The sequence below is a fragment of the Mizuhopecten yessoensis genome, unplaced genomic scaffold, assembly GCF_002113885.1.
Source record: "Mizuhopecten yessoensis strain PY_sf001 unplaced genomic scaffold, ASM211388v2 scaffold9987, whole genome shotgun sequence".
In the NCBI taxonomy this organism is placed as follows: Eukaryota; Metazoa; Mollusca; class Bivalvia; order Pectinida; family Pectinidae; genus Mizuhopecten; species Mizuhopecten yessoensis.
In genome coordinates, this window is record NW_018408322.1 from 1,314,351 (window position 1) to 1,334,535 (window position 20,185).

At 35.2% G+C, this 20,185-nt stretch overlaps 1 protein-coding gene across 2 annotated transcripts; it reads left to right on the forward strand.

Moving 5' to 3' along the window:
• The first annotated feature begins 20 nt into the window (after positions 1-20).
• On the forward strand, positions 21-14,551 carry LOC110459265. 2 transcript variants are annotated; one of them, XM_021511441.1, is made up of 10 exons: positions 21-286; positions 1,927-2,103; positions 3,305-3,414; positions 3,934-4,057; positions 4,838-4,975; positions 6,293-6,457; positions 7,859-7,945; positions 8,721-8,846; positions 12,373-12,448; positions 12,821-14,551. In XM_021511441.1, the coding sequence occupies exons 1-10, from the start codon at positions 235-237 to the stop codon at positions 13,485-13,487; spliced, it is 1,722 nt and encodes a 573-aa protein (XP_021367116.1). In that variant the 5' UTR covers positions 21-234; the 3' UTR covers positions 13,488-14,551. The 2 variants fall into 2 exon arrangements, with proteins under 2 accessions (XP_021367116.1, XP_021367118.1); XM_021511443.1 differs by having other exon boundaries at positions 23-286; positions 8,739-8,846.
• The last annotated feature ends 5,634 nt before the right edge of the window (positions 14,552-20,185 follow it).

The window sequence follows — 20,185 nt, forward strand, 5'->3', positions numbered from 1 at the left end:
TATACATACTTCCCTGTATTTGAAGTGAAATTGCATTAGTCATATCCTTTCTGCGTATCCCAGAAGAGTATGACACGAAATATATCTATTTTATATTGTGTGATGGAACGGATTGAAGGACAGACAACTCGGGTATATATTTGTTTGATGTGTGTTATGGCTCTATCACAAACGACTTTGGACATGTGTTTATTGATCTTGGTGTGAAGTGCTGTTTTGTTACAAACTGTGGACATGTATCTCCACCATATCATCGTGTGGGTAGCATACTACAGCGTTCTCGTCAGTAAGTGAGACATATTAACTTGTTTTGGGACCTTGAGTATACGATAAAACACTTAACGGTATTTTCTGTATCACAACCTTCTGAAAACACATAACGAGAGGCCAATAGTCACGTCGCTCTCTAGCATATGATATTTCCTGCTTTAGAAGTTGTATTATATAAATGTTGTGTCATTAAATTCAAGGTACATTTTAGAAACAAAAATATGGAATGTTACACAAAAAATTAATAAAAGATAACAAAAGGTTATATATCAATTTGGTTTTTATCATATGTCAATTTGACGGAATTTTTCACACCCTATGACAATGTAAAATAATATCCGATGTTAATATATTGGGTATTAGTTTCCGCATACCCAATGCCAACATTGATATACATAACATACATAATATATTAAAAATTAGCACAGAACAAGACATCATTTAACATAAACAAATGTCAAAGGTCAACCGGAAATATGACGGTAGGTTTTCATTACTTTGTATTAATTAATCTATTTATTTAAGTATTTCATTACTTTGTATTTCTTGATTTATGTCTTTATTTAATTTGTATTTATTGATTTATGTATTGAAGTATTTCATTACTATGTATTTAATATAATTGCAAAACATCGAGTGGTTTAAATATAAATAACATTGACTAGCTTTATTTTTGTTATATAAATCTATAACTTTCGCATCTGAATTTACCATAAGATGATTGACACTACCGTAGAGAAGGAAGGCTTCATTTATAGCGTCAAACAGCCTCAGAATAGTGTCGGTTACAGAAAGATGCTGAGTCCCTTTCTAGAGCCCCCGATCACCATGTACTAAGATAGCCATCCCGGTCTAAATAAAGTACTGTAGCAGTGGGTCAGAAAACAAATATTGAAACAAATTCAGCCAAAAAACATAAATCTTGAATAAGTGTTCATGTATATCATTATCTTTCATATCTAAGTCGCTTTCGTGATTTCCTGCTTAGAGTTCACTTAACCACGCTCAAGTTTTTATTACAGCAATAAGGTACATGTACATGTACAAGACTGCTGAAAATAACAAAACTGTTGCAACTGTTTGGCGAAGCGGTCAGACAGGATATATTTTGTCTAAGGACAGTGATTTTAGAAACATAATTCAAATATTGCCAGCTATAAGTAAAGGTATCCATAATAATAAATTTCAATTCGGCCTGGAATGAAAAGGCAAGGTGAATTCTAATTAAATATGTATTGTGTTTATTGTGCCTCTACTGTTATCCCACACGAATGTGGTATATTTTGTCTTGTCGCTTTGCGTTGTTGCTATGAACATTTTTGTCTTTGTGTTGACACTAAAGCATATTGTGTCCCTGTTTGATGACGTTGTGGTATATTTTGTCTTGTCGCTTTGCGTTGTTGCTATGGAATATTTTCTCTTTGTGTTGACACTATCGTATATGTTTTACAGTGCCACCTCACTTGAATGCAACGGCACATATCTGCGACATCTAACCCAGACTATCTTATATTCAACCTGGGTTGGTAGCGTTGTGTAGGCAGGAGCAAAACAGAAATAGAAAAATGAGAATAAGTCGTTGCAGATGTGAGAACGTCTTTTATTTCATGTATATACATTTTAATTTCAAACTGTTGTGGTTTTGTTTGCCCTTAGAATGTGATGTTATTACTGTGAAATATGAGAAGACATGGGATGCCGCTGTTCACTACTGCAAGACGAAACATAACGGCACTCTCTCCTCTGTAAAAGAAATCGGAAATTCTAGTTATACTGGTTGGGAAAATGTCTGGACGCTGTCACAAACACTAACAAAGTGGCTCTCATTTATTGGTAAATATGGAAAATAATACCTCGATGGATTAATATGATATCTCCAATATGTTTGAGAACGAAAAACCTTAACATTGGTTAAATGTATATTTACAGCTGAAGGATAATCTTATTATGATCAAATTCAGATAATTGAAACGATAACGAAAACATTTTTTATTTATTGTTTCTAATTATTATTAAATTACTTTATTTTGAAGATAAATAAGCCAAACTTTAGTGTTCATAGGTTGCTTATTTTATATACTCAAAACGTAGAGATGATGTCACATGTGTCCAATAAGCTGTATGAACTGTCCAATAAGCTTCATGAACTGTCCAAGTTTGACCAGTTGCCAATAGGTTACCTACCCGGGACCCGTTAAGATCGATGTCCCGTTTTCTCGACAACTTGTGGCTCCTCTACCCCAGCGTTATAGGATCAAGTTACTACACTTACTCGTTATGAATGATTTGTGAAGAACCCCGAAAATCCCACAGACTTACACAACCTGGCAGCAGTTTGTTGTAACTGGTGGACCCCTATATCCTATAGGAGAGTCAGCATACCATATATCATCTGTAGGGAACTTCCAAGGCTGAAGATAGAGTGCATCGAATTTTCCATTGCCATTTCCAAAAATTCAAAAAAAATAAGGGCCTGGATCGGTTTTCACACTTATTGGAACGTTTTCTGTTAATATCCATAACATGCTAACCACGTTGTATCTGTCTTATATATTGATCACTTTGAAGATTATTTATATATATAACACAGTGTAATTAATTTATACACTTAACACTTTGTGCAATGTAGTTCACTCATATACTTAGTGTTTGTGAGGTCTGTCACTCGAAACATGTCTAGTGTGATGAGGATGTTACGTACTCTACTGCTGACATTCACACTTAAAAAAAACCTTCATAGTTCATTAATGGGTTAAATAAATTGTAACTCACTTACATTAAAACCGTGTGTAGGTCTCTTTTATAAAATATACTTTGCAGTTAATTAATTTACTTAACCTGTTGAATGTTAATATTACTTTTCTGTAAATCAACTTTTCGTTACTTTTCTATAGGAGATTTTTTATCAACATCTTGAAGTAAAGCATAGCTTGCTGTTCTAATTGAAATAAGGATAACTTTGTTACATCTACAACGTTAAAATATATTTTTTAATAAATAAATAAATAATATTTATGTCGTTGTTTGTTTACAGGATGTTTTTATCTTGCCAACAAAGACACAAAAATGACCTTTTACCCGGACTACGATGTTACAAAGCGGTGCAGTGAAGGATGTGATACGTCACGATTCATTGGCATAAGTGTATGTATACTGTATAGCGTATATAGAAACTACATTCACTTTAATCCGGATCTCATAATAAAACAAACTATCATAGTATGTCTTTTCAGTCGGCCCGTCCGTCCGTAAATCCGTACCACATCGTGATTAGACCACGCTTATGATTTTGCTCTACTGTAGTATTAAAAGTCCATCTGTCAATACAGTTTGTATGTTAATGCTTTATATGCTTTTGGGGTGTTTAACGTCCTCGCAACAGCCAGGATGATTTAAGGACGATTGCCTAGGGAGACACCGCTAGGAAGAGAACAGAGATATAAAAGAAAGGAAACGAAAAACATCAGAAGTGTTGCGAGGGGGGGGGGGAGCAGATTAATTCTGTTTTTGTAATATCATTGTTTGACCGATGATTCATGCAAGGAATACATTTATTGAAATATTGTAATTATCATTGTCACCAATAAGAATTAAAAATATAATGCCTCTATCAAAAACAGGAAGACTTGGCAAGTATGTAATTAATGATTTTGGTGTTGAAAGGCAAAAAGACGGTGTGTCTGTTTATCTGAACAAGAACAAGAAATGATTCCAAATAAGATGGAATGGGAAGACTGCCATCCACCTAAGAACGAATCACATTACATTGTTTACCGGAAATATGACGGTAGGTTTTCATTACTTTGTATATATTGATTTATGTATTTAAGTATTTCATTACTTTGTATTTTCTTGATTTATGTATTAATTTACTTTGTACTTATTGATTTGTATTTGAGTATTTCATTACTATGTATTTATAGATTTATGTATTTATTTACTTTGTATTTATTGATTTATGTATTTAAGTATTTCATTAATTTGTTATTATTGATTTATGTATACAAGTATTTCATTACATTGTATAAATTGATTTATGTATTTTCTTTTATTTGTAAACGATTTTTTTTTTAATTCTACGTTATTGATAATACATCTCATTTCCAAAAACATCCCATGACTTTCATTTGTTTTCTATTTAAATATAGATAAATAATAGATATATAAAATAATGCATTCATAAACGATAGTAATATCAATCTGAGTCATTACTTGCTCAAAGAAAGTATCATAAGGGAGGTAACTCCAACATCAAAACAAATTTAGAATTTATTAACGGTAGCATATGAACTAAAAAGTAATTTAATATGACAAAAGACTTCAGCTTAGCAAAACATGGACAGGTTGTTTCATTTGTATTTGCTGAGTGTTGCTTACTTAATCGACAACGAGAATGAAGCAAATGCTGGACTTCAAGGAATCCTGTTGTGTTGTTGGACCAAATCTCGAAACAAAATGTAATTGAATTTTGAATAAATAATGACCATGAATAACGTTATTAAAATTAACTGTAAAGTCTGTTTAACCAAATCCATTCAATTTACCGTAATGTTGTTTGCTTTTATAGCAAATGTTAGCGCTGTAGTGTTGAAGAATGATTTATCCGATTCTACCCTGAACTGTGGCGCTGTTAGCTGCAAACGAAACAATCAAGCCAAATATTTTTATCCCGAAGATTGCACGAAAAAACTCAGGTTCATATGTGGTAAGTATCCGAAAAACTTCATGTATTCTGTACCCTCCAAATATGTGTTGTTATATGAGTTTTCATTTTTTGCAGAATGAAAACCGACAAAATGTATAAACACAATACATTTAAGACAGAATTGAAAGAAAACATGTTAAACACTATTATTTTAGTCTTATAGAATCTGTTTGTTAGAACGTGGTCTTTTCAAAACAAACAAAACAAATACATTTGTATTACTTGAAATTAGATAAACTTCAAACAGATCGAACGGGAATATGCATCTAGGTTACATCACCATAAAAGCTGAAACAGCATCGTTCTATATACTGCTGTTTGTTAGCCATTAATTATTTAAAGGAGGTGTGTTGAAGATGGGTCTGAAACCGATTCCTTTACACATATTTATCCTCTACGGATTTATCACGGTCTGATCTTTAATGTTTCTCTTTCTCCATTTCTTTGGTACATTTTGATAAATGAGGTAAATGTGTTGCATCGATTCCTTTCATAGCAACATGATCCTATTATAGATGCTACACTATGGCTATGTTGATCAGGAGGCACGGTGGTCTAGTGGTAGGATGCCGGGCTCGTGACCGAAGGGTTGCCGGTTCGAGTCACGTCAAGGCACTGTGTTGTATCATTGAACAAGATATTTTACTCCGCTTGTTCCAGTCTACTCAGCTGTAAATGAGTGCGTGGTTGTGCAGTGCTAGAATTATACAATGCTAGCTGTGAGCGCTGAAATGGCTAACCGGCTGTATGCTACCCAAGGAATTGAAAAAGATATTCACCGGTTGCAAAGGCCCTATAACCACGGATAATAATTTGTGAACCACTTTGAGACGACCTACATACAAAATGTACTAGGTTGTGATAAAGCGGTATATTAGACCCTAGACTTATTATTATTGCTACTATCATATCATACATGTGTAAATAGGAAAGTATAACTGGAAACAAACCATTCGTTATACATACGATTGAGAATTTCATTTTTGTAAATATTTACCTAATCTACTGCTTGTATATATAAAAGAAGAAAAACATTTCAGCTGTGTTTTAAACTTCAACGAGATAAAGCCAAAACAATACGCAAGAGCATTTGTTATGTTCAAATTTACCCTCCACAAATGTTATATCAGATATAGATAATAGTACATGACATGTTTAACGTTTTATTAAAATGAGACCACACTTTAACTCCGGGACCGTTTGCTACGGGTTTGAAATTGGTCGAGGTTAAGTGAAGACTGAATATACGTTTCATTCGTTGCATACTTGTATTTATAAAGAATGCATCCTCTTGAAACATGCATATCTATTTTACAGCTCAGCGAAGTTCAAGACACAATCTTAACTGGACAAATGGGATACAACATTGCCTAAAAAACAACCGGTCACCTCAGTCGTTCGGGAATCACTGTCAGAAAGCTGATAGAACGTTAAGAAGCATTGCAAAATATTGGATTGGAATGTATCGTCCTTTAGATCATGGTATGATGATATAAAAATTCGAGTTTAACAATTTCTTGTGGCAAGGTATCGTTTAACTTTGATGAACATGAAGGCTGTTTCGGGCTTGTTTGATAACCCTTCTTAGTAATACTATTTGAAAACTCCTAGCTTATAAAGTTTACATGTCTCAGTTGATATGTTGTTCCAGAGCCTGTTCTTAGTATAATGATGTTCTTGGTAAATAAATGCTCATTAATTGTGTATATAGGGGTTACTACCTGAATAGATTCAATTAACTCCGTAAAACCTTTGCGATAATCATCACCAGTTATGGATTCTATTGTGTTCAGGATTTTATTCTGATTTAATAAGACCTGTTCGTCGATACACTGTCTAAATATTGTAGAGAATCCCAGATCTCTAATCATCATCATTATCTCATATCTAACTGTAGGTTTTTGGTTCAGTTTTTACCATAACATTGTCTTAGAGCATTTGCGATTATTGTCATTTTTCTGTACTGGACAGGAAATATTTCGATAGGTGCCACATGTGGTCCGGGAAACAAACACCTTTACGAACGCCTGATTATATTTTTGTCAGACAAGTTTCTAAAATATCATTTAGAATTAATAAATAATTCATAACAAGTAAAAATGTTTTGCGACGTATTACGAACGAGCTTTACCATACTTAAGTAGAGCCACATGCACAGTGACTACATGTATATATCCTCTTGTCCATTGGGACATCATACGTAATACATTTCGTGTACATTTCATAATTTCATAGTAGGTTAAGTGCAACGATAGCATAAGTTCATTAGCAAAATATATTACATGAGTGATTTATTACTTATTTACATTGAAACCATCTGAACGCAAATATATGTTATGCATTCATGAATCATATTAAAAGGTGTTAGAAATTCACGAGCATATCCTAATGTAGATAGTGTCGTTATTTATAGTTTATTCCAGGGAAAACGCAGAAAGGAAGTACCTATTTAAAAATTGTATTTGTAAATTGAGAAAGTAAGCAATTTACTACATCGTGTGTCCTTTTCGTTCCGTTTAACAGTTCTAAATGGTAATTGAAACTTTTAATTTGTTCAGATTTCACTGATGTTCAGAAGGAAATATATCCAGAATTTAGAATTGAAATACATAAGATACGCTATAGGCATATTGGTTGCACGTCGAGAATCATCCTCTATACTCCAGGAGTAACGCTCACTTTCGACATATTCCAGGTGTGCAGAGAGCGAAAGTGAGCGTAACCCCTGAAGTATCGAGGATGGTCGAGAGACAGATTAAGTGTTATGTTGCGCTGTTGAGTGTGTGTGTTTCTGTTACGATACATAAAATGTTCGGGCAATTGTTTTTAAATATTTTGACACATTTATAAAAATTGTTTCTTTTTTCAACTTTTTTGTTTCAGACAACAAACCCTATAAAGAATGCACGTATTGGTCTAATGACGCAGAGTCAGCGAACTGTTCACGTGGGCTTCCTTTCTTTTGTACAGGTAAGACATTCAGCAGTAGTACATGGGAAACAATTGTGGCGTTATTAATTATGCTATAGCGATGTCCGCCAAACTTACCCAACTTAACGATGTCATATAGTAATATCCCTTTATATCGTATACCGGGCAATTTTCGCCCAGTTAAAATTTCGCCCAGTTAAATTTCCGCTGATCAGCGGTGAAATATAACTTCAACGAATTATCCGGTATAGCGTAGTACTAAAAGAAAAAACCCTCTACATACTATTCAATGCCACTTTCAGCACTGTAAAAATGTTAATTCGTCTACTATAGCACATATGTTAATGTATTTATTAGTAAACTTTTGTGGAATCGAACTCGGGAACATCGTCTTTCTGTCTAAGTACACTTTAAATGTGACAAGTTTGGACATGTGGTTCAAGTAAAGTTAAATAAAACAGCAACATTGGGCCATAGGGCAGAGCTTTCCAGCAGACAATCGGAAACATCTAGAGTCGAGAAACAACATTAAATTTGAATACGACTTTTTGCAAATATATCCTGATGCTTATCATTGTGTATATGTGGTGATGCTGATTATGATGACTGGGAAACCCTTGTCTTTGCCTGCATTTGAGAGTATGTGTGTACAGTATGTCTGGTTGATGTACAAATGTAATGTATCAAAACATTTTTAAAATAAAACATTCAAAATAAAAAAATTAAATAAAAAATAGCATGGTTAAAAACAAGTATTTTCGTCTATAAATGAGCAGAAATGGCACATGTTTCGCGAATGAATTCATGCCGAAAGTGAAGTATTTCTTTTTAGGACATCCACCTACTCCACCTACACAAAGTCCTATGCATCCTACATCAACAAACATGTCTGGCGACAGGAAAGATAGGGATGGACACAGGAATAGACCTGATATCAAAGGTGAAATTCACATTGATTAATAGAATATCTCACCCTCAAGGGGGGAATGATGATTTTTCTCTTACCCTGTTCACCCATTGTGTATCATATACATAATGTAATGTAGCGTTACAGGCTAAATTCCGGGTTGACGTGACGGGGGATTGTTGACGTGACGTCATTGTATTGTTGATGTGACGTCACTGCATTGTAGATGTGACGCCATACCATTGTTATGAATAGGAGAATCCCCCCTAGGTTGAGATTAATAGAATCTTTCACCCCCTTGGGAGTGAGACAGAGGGATCTCAACCCGAGGGGTGGGATTCTTAAGTTGCCAAACACGAGGCTTGCCGAGTGTTTGACAGCTTAAGATCTTACCCCGAGGGTTGAGATCCCCTGTCTCACTCCCAGGGGGGTAAATTATTATTTTTCTCTTACTCTGTTTACCCTCTTATCTATCTAATATTGCCGTTACATCAATGCAAGACAATGCTGATATGATGCGATTGAATTGTCGACATGACGTCATTGTATTGTTGCCGTGACGTCATGGTATTGTTGCTATGACGTCATACAATTGTTGAGAACGTGCAAAGAGCACGTGTAGCTTGTCTCAAACCTAGGGAGAGATTAATAGAATCATTCACCCCCTTTGGGGTGAGATAGGGGAATCTCAACCCGAGGGCGAAGATTCTTATGTTGCCAAACCCGAGGCTTTGCCGAGTGTTTGGCAACTTAAGAATCTTTCCCCGAGGGTTGATATTCCCCTATCTTACCCACAAGGAGGTGAATGATTCTTTTTCTCTTACCCTGTTTTCCCCAATGTGTATCATATACACAATGTAATGATAACGTTACATGCTAAATTCAGGGTTGATGTGACGTTGATGGATTGTTGACGTGACGTCATTGTATTGTTGCAGTGACGTGAAACCATTGTTATAAATAGGGGAATCCCCCCGTCTCAACCCTAGGGCGGAGACAGATACATCTAGCACCGACAAAACGGGAGATAAATCTGTCAGGTGTGGGAGAAAAGAAAATCTCACACCGGTAAAATGGTGGATATCCCTGTCCAGGGTAAGATAAAATAAGACTCTTTCATGCCAAGGGGTGCAGGATAGGAAAATTCGACCCGACAGTTTTTCAAAATTGGTAAAACACGAGGCTCTGCCGAGGGTTTTGCCAATTTAGAAATTTCCGTGGGTGATATTTCCCTATCCTACACACTTGGGCATGAAAGAGTATTTGTACCGGTGTGAGATATCCTTTTCTCTCGTTCCAATTACCAGAATAAGCTCAGAAACCATGAAAATGCGTTTAGACTGGTTACCATTTTTAAAATATCCTTTTTTCCCCTGGGCTTTCTAGACGAAAACGAATCTGTCAGCCAGATTTATCATACCCCATATTTGCAAACTAGGTTTGCAGAGAAAACATAATCTCATCTTTCTAACGTGTACGGTAACTATATCGTAAAAGGTTTAAGTTTCATCACATCGCCTTTTCCGCATTGCGTCATCGGAGGTTTCAAAATTCGTAACGTCATGTCAATGTTGAGCTTTTGTGATGTCACGTGGAATTGGGTGTAAGATAGACATTTCCTACATCCCTTTCTTACCCCGGACAGCTGTATCTTACACACCGGGAAATGAGAGAAAAGGGTAGATCGCACCGGTAAAATTGTGTATACATGTACACCTGTCCAGAGTAAGGGAAATTGAAATCCCTCGTTTATGACATAGTTAGCGCTTAGGGGAACACACCAATGAATCTGTCTCGTATAGATAAATGGAGAAAGGATGCTGGTGGCATATAAACGTCTTTTAGAAGGAACATTTACAGATTCCTATTTTATTGATTTGAGAATTCACTAGATACTTTATTCCGACGATATTCGTTATGTTTTTATATAATAATCACATTTTCGGGCTATTACTATTATATATTTGTTATATATAGAAGAAGTCTCACGCAGAACACGTTATCATTACATTCACAGTAAGGTTAGTTATTTCAATATTTTTAGGCAGAAGGATTTGCCCAGTTCTTGAAAATAATTAAGTTCCTATCATAATTGCAATAATCCCAAATATCATGTTAATGTGGTTGATTATATTTGCTAAATTTGTGTGCCAAACGCAATATGTTTTAACCAAAGGATTGCTACATTAAAGATAACAACAGCACCGACATAATGACGCGATAATAATAATATCTGAACTATTGATACCAACATGTAATATAAGTATCTAGTACACTTTGTAAATTGGAGAAACATATTTATTTAAGAAAAAAAAATCAAGGCTTTTACTTCGTCAGAGTTCCCCCGGAGACTCGTTAGGGTCCAGAAACTACAGTTGCGACACACTCCTTCGGTCGTTTAGATCACATATGAAAAATGATAAAATAGGAATAATCAACTGTTTTAGCTGATTAGTCGGAAACAATCAATACAATTTAATATCACAATTAACGTTCAAGATATTTCCAAAGCTTCACAGAAAGGAGTCATTCAAAATGAATGGCGGCAATGTCGGTTTTACAGCCGAAGCAGTGAAATGAACTTGACATCACGACAATGTTTGTTCTAGTCGCAATCTGATTAAAATCATCTGTTACATGGCTCCGCCTGAACATCAGAATGTGCCGCGGTCAGGGTCACGTTCAAGTGACCTTTAGATGAACCAAGCAGAGGCGCGCTGGCAAAAGTTTGCCAGCGAATCAGAATATCATGGTTGATAGATAAATAGCGGGGGGTATCGAACAGATTAGTTTTCCAAAACAAATATGGCGGCGGGAACTGACTTTCTACGACGCCAAGGAAAACGTACCCATTGGGTAATAATTGCGTTGGCAACACCACCATACAGTTTTTGTTCTCTAATAAAGTTTCTATTTTTTTTCTGTTCGGGTTTCAGACGATCAATCTCAAATAACTTTAGAACTTTCGCATCATTCTCATCAATGTCCGACATATTTGTTACAACTCCGAGCGCCCTTTTGAAAGAGGGTCTCTGATTGGTAAAAAATTAATGACTATTTATAAATATAAAGGTCACCTGAACGTGACCCTGACCGCGGCACACTCAGATGTTCAGGCGTAGTACGAAGTTAACGAAGCCATGTAACATATGATTTTAATCAGATTGTTTTAGACGCAGACTTATGCAACAAATTTACCAGGCATGTTTGATGTGGAAATCAATCAAACATTATCACAATAACGATTGCAAATCTTATACAACGCTTATAATGACGACAACGTAACATCTTCATATAACATCGTAATTTAAGCAGAGTATCAGCGAATGACAGAGTTTATAGCGTATATGTGTAGGTTCGGAACGCCTGTGACTGCATGCGTTTAGTGTTGATTTACATTATAACATCGTAATTTAGTTATATGGGAAATCTTTTCTTTGCGTTTTTTCCTCCGATTGCTTACAATAGCATTGTTATGTTACTGAAACGTTTTAGGTTTGGAACTTTAATATCATATTTCCTTTTAAAATTTTATCACATTTTTGTTTTTATTTTGCAGTTCTCATTGGCGTGGTCTCGGCGCTCGCCGTTTTGCTTCTTTCAGTCATTGTTGTTGGCATCATCCTTTGGAGAAGGTATGCTTTACTGATGACAGAAAGATGAAATTGAATATAAACAGATTAAAAAATGTATCAATTTTAAAGATATTTATCATACACTATGCAAGTAAAAAAGATACAAAATAAATTCCGGCTTGTGTCTCTCTTGTTGTAGAGAATTTTGAATCAAATAAATTTAAGATGGTATACGGAAGCAAAACAATTGAAATTGAAAAAAATATATCCAATCTCGGAGGAATTCTGAAGTCATATATATATGTCCAATGTATGACAACTGTAAACCATATTTCTAATAATGTTAGTCAAATATCGATGATGGTATATTATATATTTTTTAAATTGAAATAAAATTTTGTCTTTAATTAGACCCCAATTTTGTATTTTTAGAATAAAACAGAATGCAAAACACATCACTTTACAAAAGCAACACTCCGCACAAGAACAGAACACACAGGTCCAGATGAAGATGAATTTATATTCACAAGAACGGAAAAATGATGAGGAAAATTTGTACGAATTTGAAGAAATCGATGGTGAAAATGAAAAAGACAATCAATCAATGCCATGTCGTAATTTTACCGTTAAATGTCCTCTTCCTCCCGAGGTGATGCGCTCTGCTAGCCAGGCATCTGGTAACGGTGTCTCAAGTCCATGCAATTTACCTGTGTTTGGTAGGCCAAAAAGTCTAGGCAACAGGTGCTCAGGGGCTGAAACAGCACGCCCATGCCATCATGTCAGTAATTCGCCTGGGAAGGTAGACGATCATTATGATTTTCTCAACAGTCCAAGGCCAAGAAATGAAGTCGTTTCGGACACGTACGACCACGCCAGAATTGTCAACGCGATAAGAGGAGTTCCACAAGTGATTATGTCGGATCCCGATAGTTTACCTTCCGACGTTGATGTTCAACAGCCCAGCAAAATGGACGACAAAGATGGCGTTTATGATTTCGCGAAAGGCGTCGAAAATGAGTACGATGAATTCGAAACACCGACTAAACATGTCGTTACAACAGACACATATGATCACGTGTCCTTAAATATACCTTCATAATTGCGCTATTAATCTGGACAGTGAACGTATATTCATAAGTAAGGCAATTTCAGCGAAGAAATGTGATCCAGCAGTCAGAACAATTTAATCTTCGTGACAAAACTATTGCAATGAATTGTCGAGAAGATTGGTAGCATTTCGTGATTAAGAGGATATCCGCACCTGCCCCTCTGTTTTAACAGTAGTTTAAACAGTTAAGACAATTGGATGTCCAACGCTTTGGTACCTAACATCACCGAAGGGTCATCGGCGATCGAAACAGCTGTAAGATGTAGCGTAATTCGTGTATGGCTAACTGTATTTATTATCAAATTGTCAAGGTATGATAATGTGTTTGTGTGTGTTTGTGTAAGTGTGTGTGTGTTCATCTTTGAAATTCTCTATTACCAATTAAAGCAAAGGCATGGAGCAAGACTTACCAAAATCAATGATTGGGCAAACGTCAAGCCCCTTTCCCATACACATAGACATCCTTGATATAAGTTACATGAATGCATCATTATGATATCACTTGAATCCGTTTCGGTGTAAATTTGACTAATCCGGAAATGTCACGATCTCGCGCTGTACAGCAGGACATTTTTAAGAAGATTTAATATTATTTATATATTACTGGGAATTCCATTATGGGGATCCTTATTTAAATAATCCTTATTTAGAATTGCTTATGTTATTAGGAGTAAAAAATGTGTAATAATTGTAACGTTTCGCAACAAGCAAAATATATATTTTACGAGGTGTATTGCATCTGTATTTGAAAGATTTACCTCCCTTGTGTTGCTTTGCGATGTACGTAGATCTAAAACTATATTGTAAGTTCTAGCACCTTCTTTTCTTATGCAGTTTTTTATTTCTATAAAATAAAACATAACTGACACGGAATCCATGCGGTAAATCCGTTTCCGGTCGTACGGAGTGAATATACAGGTAATATTAGAAACGATTCCTGTTTCCAAATATAGAATGATACACAACTCTAATGTACTTTTGTTAAAGGGGCTGGTCGGGAAAAAAAACACCAAAATAAATGGGTCTAAATGCGTTCTCTGGCCTTCCAAAAGTTATACCACGGCAATATGATGGTCGAGTTCTGCTTGCAATGTCCAGTTTTGACCACTGAAATACCGGGGAAGCCCCGCGTAAATTTAGCGCAGATCAATTTATATATGTCACGTGGTTGTTTCGAAAGTGAAGCAGTGAAGATAACAACAATAGCACGCCGGCATGTGCCATGTCGGACTCAACTAGCGGACAAGACCACAATACTATACGTAAATACTCGTTTTCAAAGGTCATGTATGATGCAAGTGTAGTATTCCTACCTATATGTTGTTGTTATATATAACGGTATTGATACCTCGTGCCTGTCATGACTTTTGCATGCATATTTTTTCTTTCGCCGCGATGTTTACATTTGGCCTTGTTGATGATGTGCGTGCAGTAAAATAACATCACTGATCTGGGTCAATTGAGAGTTTTAGACTGTCAGGTGACGATTTAGAATTTCTTTAATATAATTATAATTTTTACTCTTAGGGAGTGAATTTCAGCAAAATTTGAATCGGTATATTTCATAAGAAGGTATTTTAAACATGTATATGCCATTTTAGCAAATATGACATTTTTTCCCCGACCAGCCCCTTTAATTAAAGTAAATGTGCAGTTATTTTTTAAAAAGTTAAAAGTACCTACTATTGTTGGTTCATATTTAATTTCGAGTAGAAAACATATTACAATAATTACCTGTATATTCACTCCGTACTACCGGAAACGGATTTATCGCATGGATTCCTTGTCAGTGGGCGCTGAAGGGAGAATTCTAAAAAAACCGGCTATGTAACAGGTTAGCAAGCATGTTGTTCCACAAAACGATCTGTAGTGTACATCAGTAGTCATCATAGACTGCATAGGAGTTTAGGTTTCTGTGGAATTTTCAGTTTTGTGCGAGAAAACTTAGTTGAAAACGAAGAGGGGTAGATCTGCCGTTGCATTCCTGTCTATATTTTAAGCATATTATAGGTATTTTTTTTGTATTACTGTTATTATTCATTATTGACAGAACTTCAGGCTCCTGTGGTATAATCGGCTAGCGCTTTCGACCATCTTGGGGCTCTTTAGGCGATTTAAATTTATTTGTGACGTCATAAATGTACACATACTTTTAAAAGACGTCAGAAATAATGACGTCATAAACAAAGTACACATAATGCGGACGTCTAGATATTGCGACGTCTCAAAAGATTAATTGAATGTATTTGCATTAAATGCGTCAATGAAATATATGGAAAAAGAAAAGGAGTATATTACAAATACTCAACTGAATACATTGTTCAATAGTAAAAGTTAAAAACATATGATAGTAAAAATGAATTTCAAAGTTCAATACTTAGTTCATCCGAACATTTAAAATTTATAAGAGGTGCTCGAAATTTCCCGCGTTCAAGCCCGGTTTTTGGAATTTTAATAAACATGTACATGTATATAAACATGTAGATGTGAAACACATTTGCTGTCGTTTGCATGTTTTAGTTGGAAGTGCAACAATTTGTTATTGTAATTTGTCAGTGAATGATTGCAAATATAATTAACAATGTGACATGTTTGATGATTGTAGAATTAAAACATCTTAGTTTCACACTTTGTCAACGTGAGAAGGTCAACGCTACCATTGTATAACTGGATGAACATACATGTTTTCGTCCAAATTTAGTTCGTATTCTTACTTCGAAATAACAACAAAATAGGAAAAAAAACATAATTTCTTTTGTCAACAGATAACACTAAAATATCAAAATTATACATTGTATTCATCAGACCTATTTTAGAATATGCGAGTGAAGTGTGGGATGGTTGTAACAATGCAGATTCTGATAAAATAGAAAAAGTCCAACTGGAAGCAGCCAGAATAGTTACAGGTTTGCCTTTATTTGCTAGTAGACAGTCTTTGTATAGTGCATCGTACTGGGAAAAACTTAAAGACAGACGGAAACAAAAAAACAAGTTATCATTATACAAAATGCACCATAATTTAGTTCCTTCTTACCTAAACGACATCGTACCCAATAAAGTAAATGACATTAGTGGATATAATTAAAGAAATGGTCAAGATTATGTATTACCCAAGTGTCGACTATTTTTGTATGAACAATCGTTTATCCCCAGTACCCTGAGATTGTGGAATTCATTAGATATTTCAACTAGAACTCTAGAAACAGTGTCAAAATTTAAACATAGCATTTTTAGAGAAAAAAAACCTGTAACTAGTTGTCTGTAGGTAACAGAACATTTGATATAATACATACTAGACTCTGTCACGGCTGTAGCGCGTTGAATGCAGATCTTTTCAGGTGTAATTGAGTCTTATATCCAGCATGTTACTGTTATTTCTCAATAGAAAACCACTTTCATTATTTTTTTCAGTGTAATATATACAACCAGTGTCGGGATATACTTTTCAGACAAATGTCTAGATATGATATAGTCATTGATCTAGATGTACAGTTGAACGGTTCTATTAATCTGAATCAGACTGATAATTAAAATATACGGTTGTTTGTACAAGAATATATCAAACATACGAATCGTTTTGCATAATCTGCTTCAGTATCAAATAATAAAGACAAATCATCATTATTAGTCAAATGAAATGTAAACAATTGCGGTTTACATGCAGAAACTGGTTCCACCATTCAGTTGTATCTATTCACTATGCTTTATTATACATGTACATACTTAAATTGTTAGGTATGACATTCATACTATATCTATGCCATTTTAAGTGAAATTCCTTGAACTAGTATACATTAATGTTAAGTTTTATGAATATGTATATATAATATTTATATCAACTGTTCATGAAATGCTGCCATATATGTATGTTACCATTGTATAATAGTTTATGGAAGAGGACGTTTCTAAGTTGTTTAACTTGTGTCCAATTCCATTTGGGTTTTTTTCAAATAAAATGTGTTTAAACTTACTAAATAATGACACTCGGTCCTTGTACAATTCACCCAGAGTGTAAAATCACTCAATTGTGTAGTGTAGCATGCCTCACGAAGGAATAGCAAAAAATAATAGCAAAACTTCAAGCGAAGAACAATGTTGAAAAATTTGGCAATACATCTCTCATCATACCACTTTGTATTCTTGAAAAAATGCAAATTGATTTCCAAAATCTCAGGTCATTTTCTTTTAATCACGGTACGACTGACTGTAACGCTATTCCATTCTTGTGATGTATTCTTTATTTGCTAGTTAATCTGTTATGTGGACGATAGGGGATACTGAGTTGAATGAGCAACCATTCTAATTTTACCATAGATCATTAATACAACCAGTGGTATGGTAACTGTATAGTAGTGTTATAGGAAGAACATAAGTCGTTTACCTATGTGTAGTCAATTATCACAATCAAACCGACAATGGTTGAAGGTAGAATGTGAAAGTTTGGGGATAGGTTGTTTGTTATAAACAAGGGGGTTATTTCTATATGTTTCGGTGTCTCTTATAAAAACGAATCACTTAATGCAATTATCTCCAGCATTCAAAAGGAGACGGGAGCACACAGTGATAAGTTGTCTCCCAGGAGAGTTCATTTTTCAAAAATGCAAAAACTGTTGGAAATTATTTATGTTGACATAGATAAACTAATACTCTAATCAAAGATGTGTGTAAAACCCCATAGCTTCTCTTAAAAACCTGTAAGATAAGTTTATCCGTCAGCAGTCGACATCTTCCACGGAAATCGCGATATCTAAAGCAAGTCCCCTGAATACGAATCGACTTCGATATATAAACAATGTAGGCTTGTGGAGCAGGCATGTTAATATCAAGGAGGAAGTGTGTCGGTCAAAATCGAAATAATCACTACTATCATACAATTATCTCCCCATCATGTAGTACATAAATCAAGCTATTAGTACATGAACTATACTATTGGGACATTGATTATGCCATGGGTACATGAATCATGATATGTGTGGACAAAATATGTATCAGGCCAAAAAAAGAAAAATAGGTGTTTCCTATAAGCAGTATTTTAGAATCGATTGTGAAATGACGATAATTGTAATAAGTTCAGGTTATTTAATACAGCATGATTACAACCTAGGTCGTCAAAAACGGTTCACAGATTATTATCTGTGGTTATAGGGCCGTTACAACCAGCCAATAGCTTTCCCCGCTACCTGGGGAGCATATAGCGGGTTCTGCCTTTTAGGCGCACACAGTTAGCATTCAACAATTCCAGCACTGTCCAACCACCTACTCGTCATTTACAGCTGATTAGACTGAAACAAGCGGATAAAAGCATCTAGTTTGAGAATATGACGGGATTCGTATCCACGACCCTTCTTCAGTCGCAAGCCCGGCGTTCTACCACTAGACTACCGTGCCTCCAAATGACAGGTAGGCAAATTACGGGAAATTGCAGCCTTGGCCTTAGATATGTAGATTAATTAAATGTGTGCAACGATGCATGGCTATATCTAAAAATAGTTTACCTGGCTATGTGAAACAAATACGCCAACACCCTTTCAAAGCAGTGTTCCTTCTGTTCACAACACCACATAAGGAGTTTGTATACAAAGGAAACTAGAAAATGTCTGGAAGACATAAATGCCCCCGCTGCCATGTGAAATTAGTTTCAGTGTTCTATAAAAAGTTTGACCACTTTGATCTCGATACCCTGAAACAAACACACAGACAAGGTTCTACACTTAAAGTTGATAAGTTGATTTTAATATTCATATGTTTTTCTGTATGATATTACCATCTCCATAACATATTGAATGAAGTTGCCAAGTGTTTAAATCGAATCAGTTGATGATTTTCTATCTATAGCAACAGTGACCTTTGCCTTGACCTTGGAACCCTGAAACACAACGATGTCCGAAGTATATACTCATACTTGACCTTTGTATAAAGTTTGACCAAAATCTGTCACAGAATGAAGTTGCTTGGTGTTTACATTGAATCGGGACGGGACGCGACGCGACGGGACGGACATGGGCAACACTATATGCCCCCCCCCCCCCTATTTTATGGCGGGGCATAATAAAACCAAACTGACGATGGGGATTAAGTTGTGACAATTTGAGGGATAGGTATTTACAAATATCGAAATAGGTGTTCAGACTGGCGTTGAAGATGTCCGCTACCGGTTTCAGGGAGTGAACTCATAGTCTATCATTTCTTTTTTGAATGTCTAGTTTATACACACCAGTGGTTTGAATTGTTTCAAAATCTAAATTTTGTTAATGAAATCTCCTTAGATATATTGTTATCTGGTATTCCGGATCTGTCTTCTCAACAAAATAATGATATTTTTCGTAACGTGCAAAAATTCATAAAGACCAGCGGTAGGTTTTAATTCGTACGGCGTTTTATATATTTTTATACTCAATTTGTGAGACTGTTCAATGTTGTTCTTTCTCTTTTTGTTTCTGTTGTTGTAATGCTACTATAATACATATTATTTGATACCCAGTTGTGCCATGTTTGTAAATCTGATGTATATATTTGAGGAAAGGGCATAAATAATGTTGTAATAACTACCCAATCCTGTTGTCACTATTTTGGAAATAAAATATGTTTAAACTTACTCATAGTCTGTCGCTGCCTTTCGCCGTAATTCATTTGCGCATTGCTCTTCTAAAAAAAAACTTAAAAGTATGGGTCTCATTATTGCAGAGAAA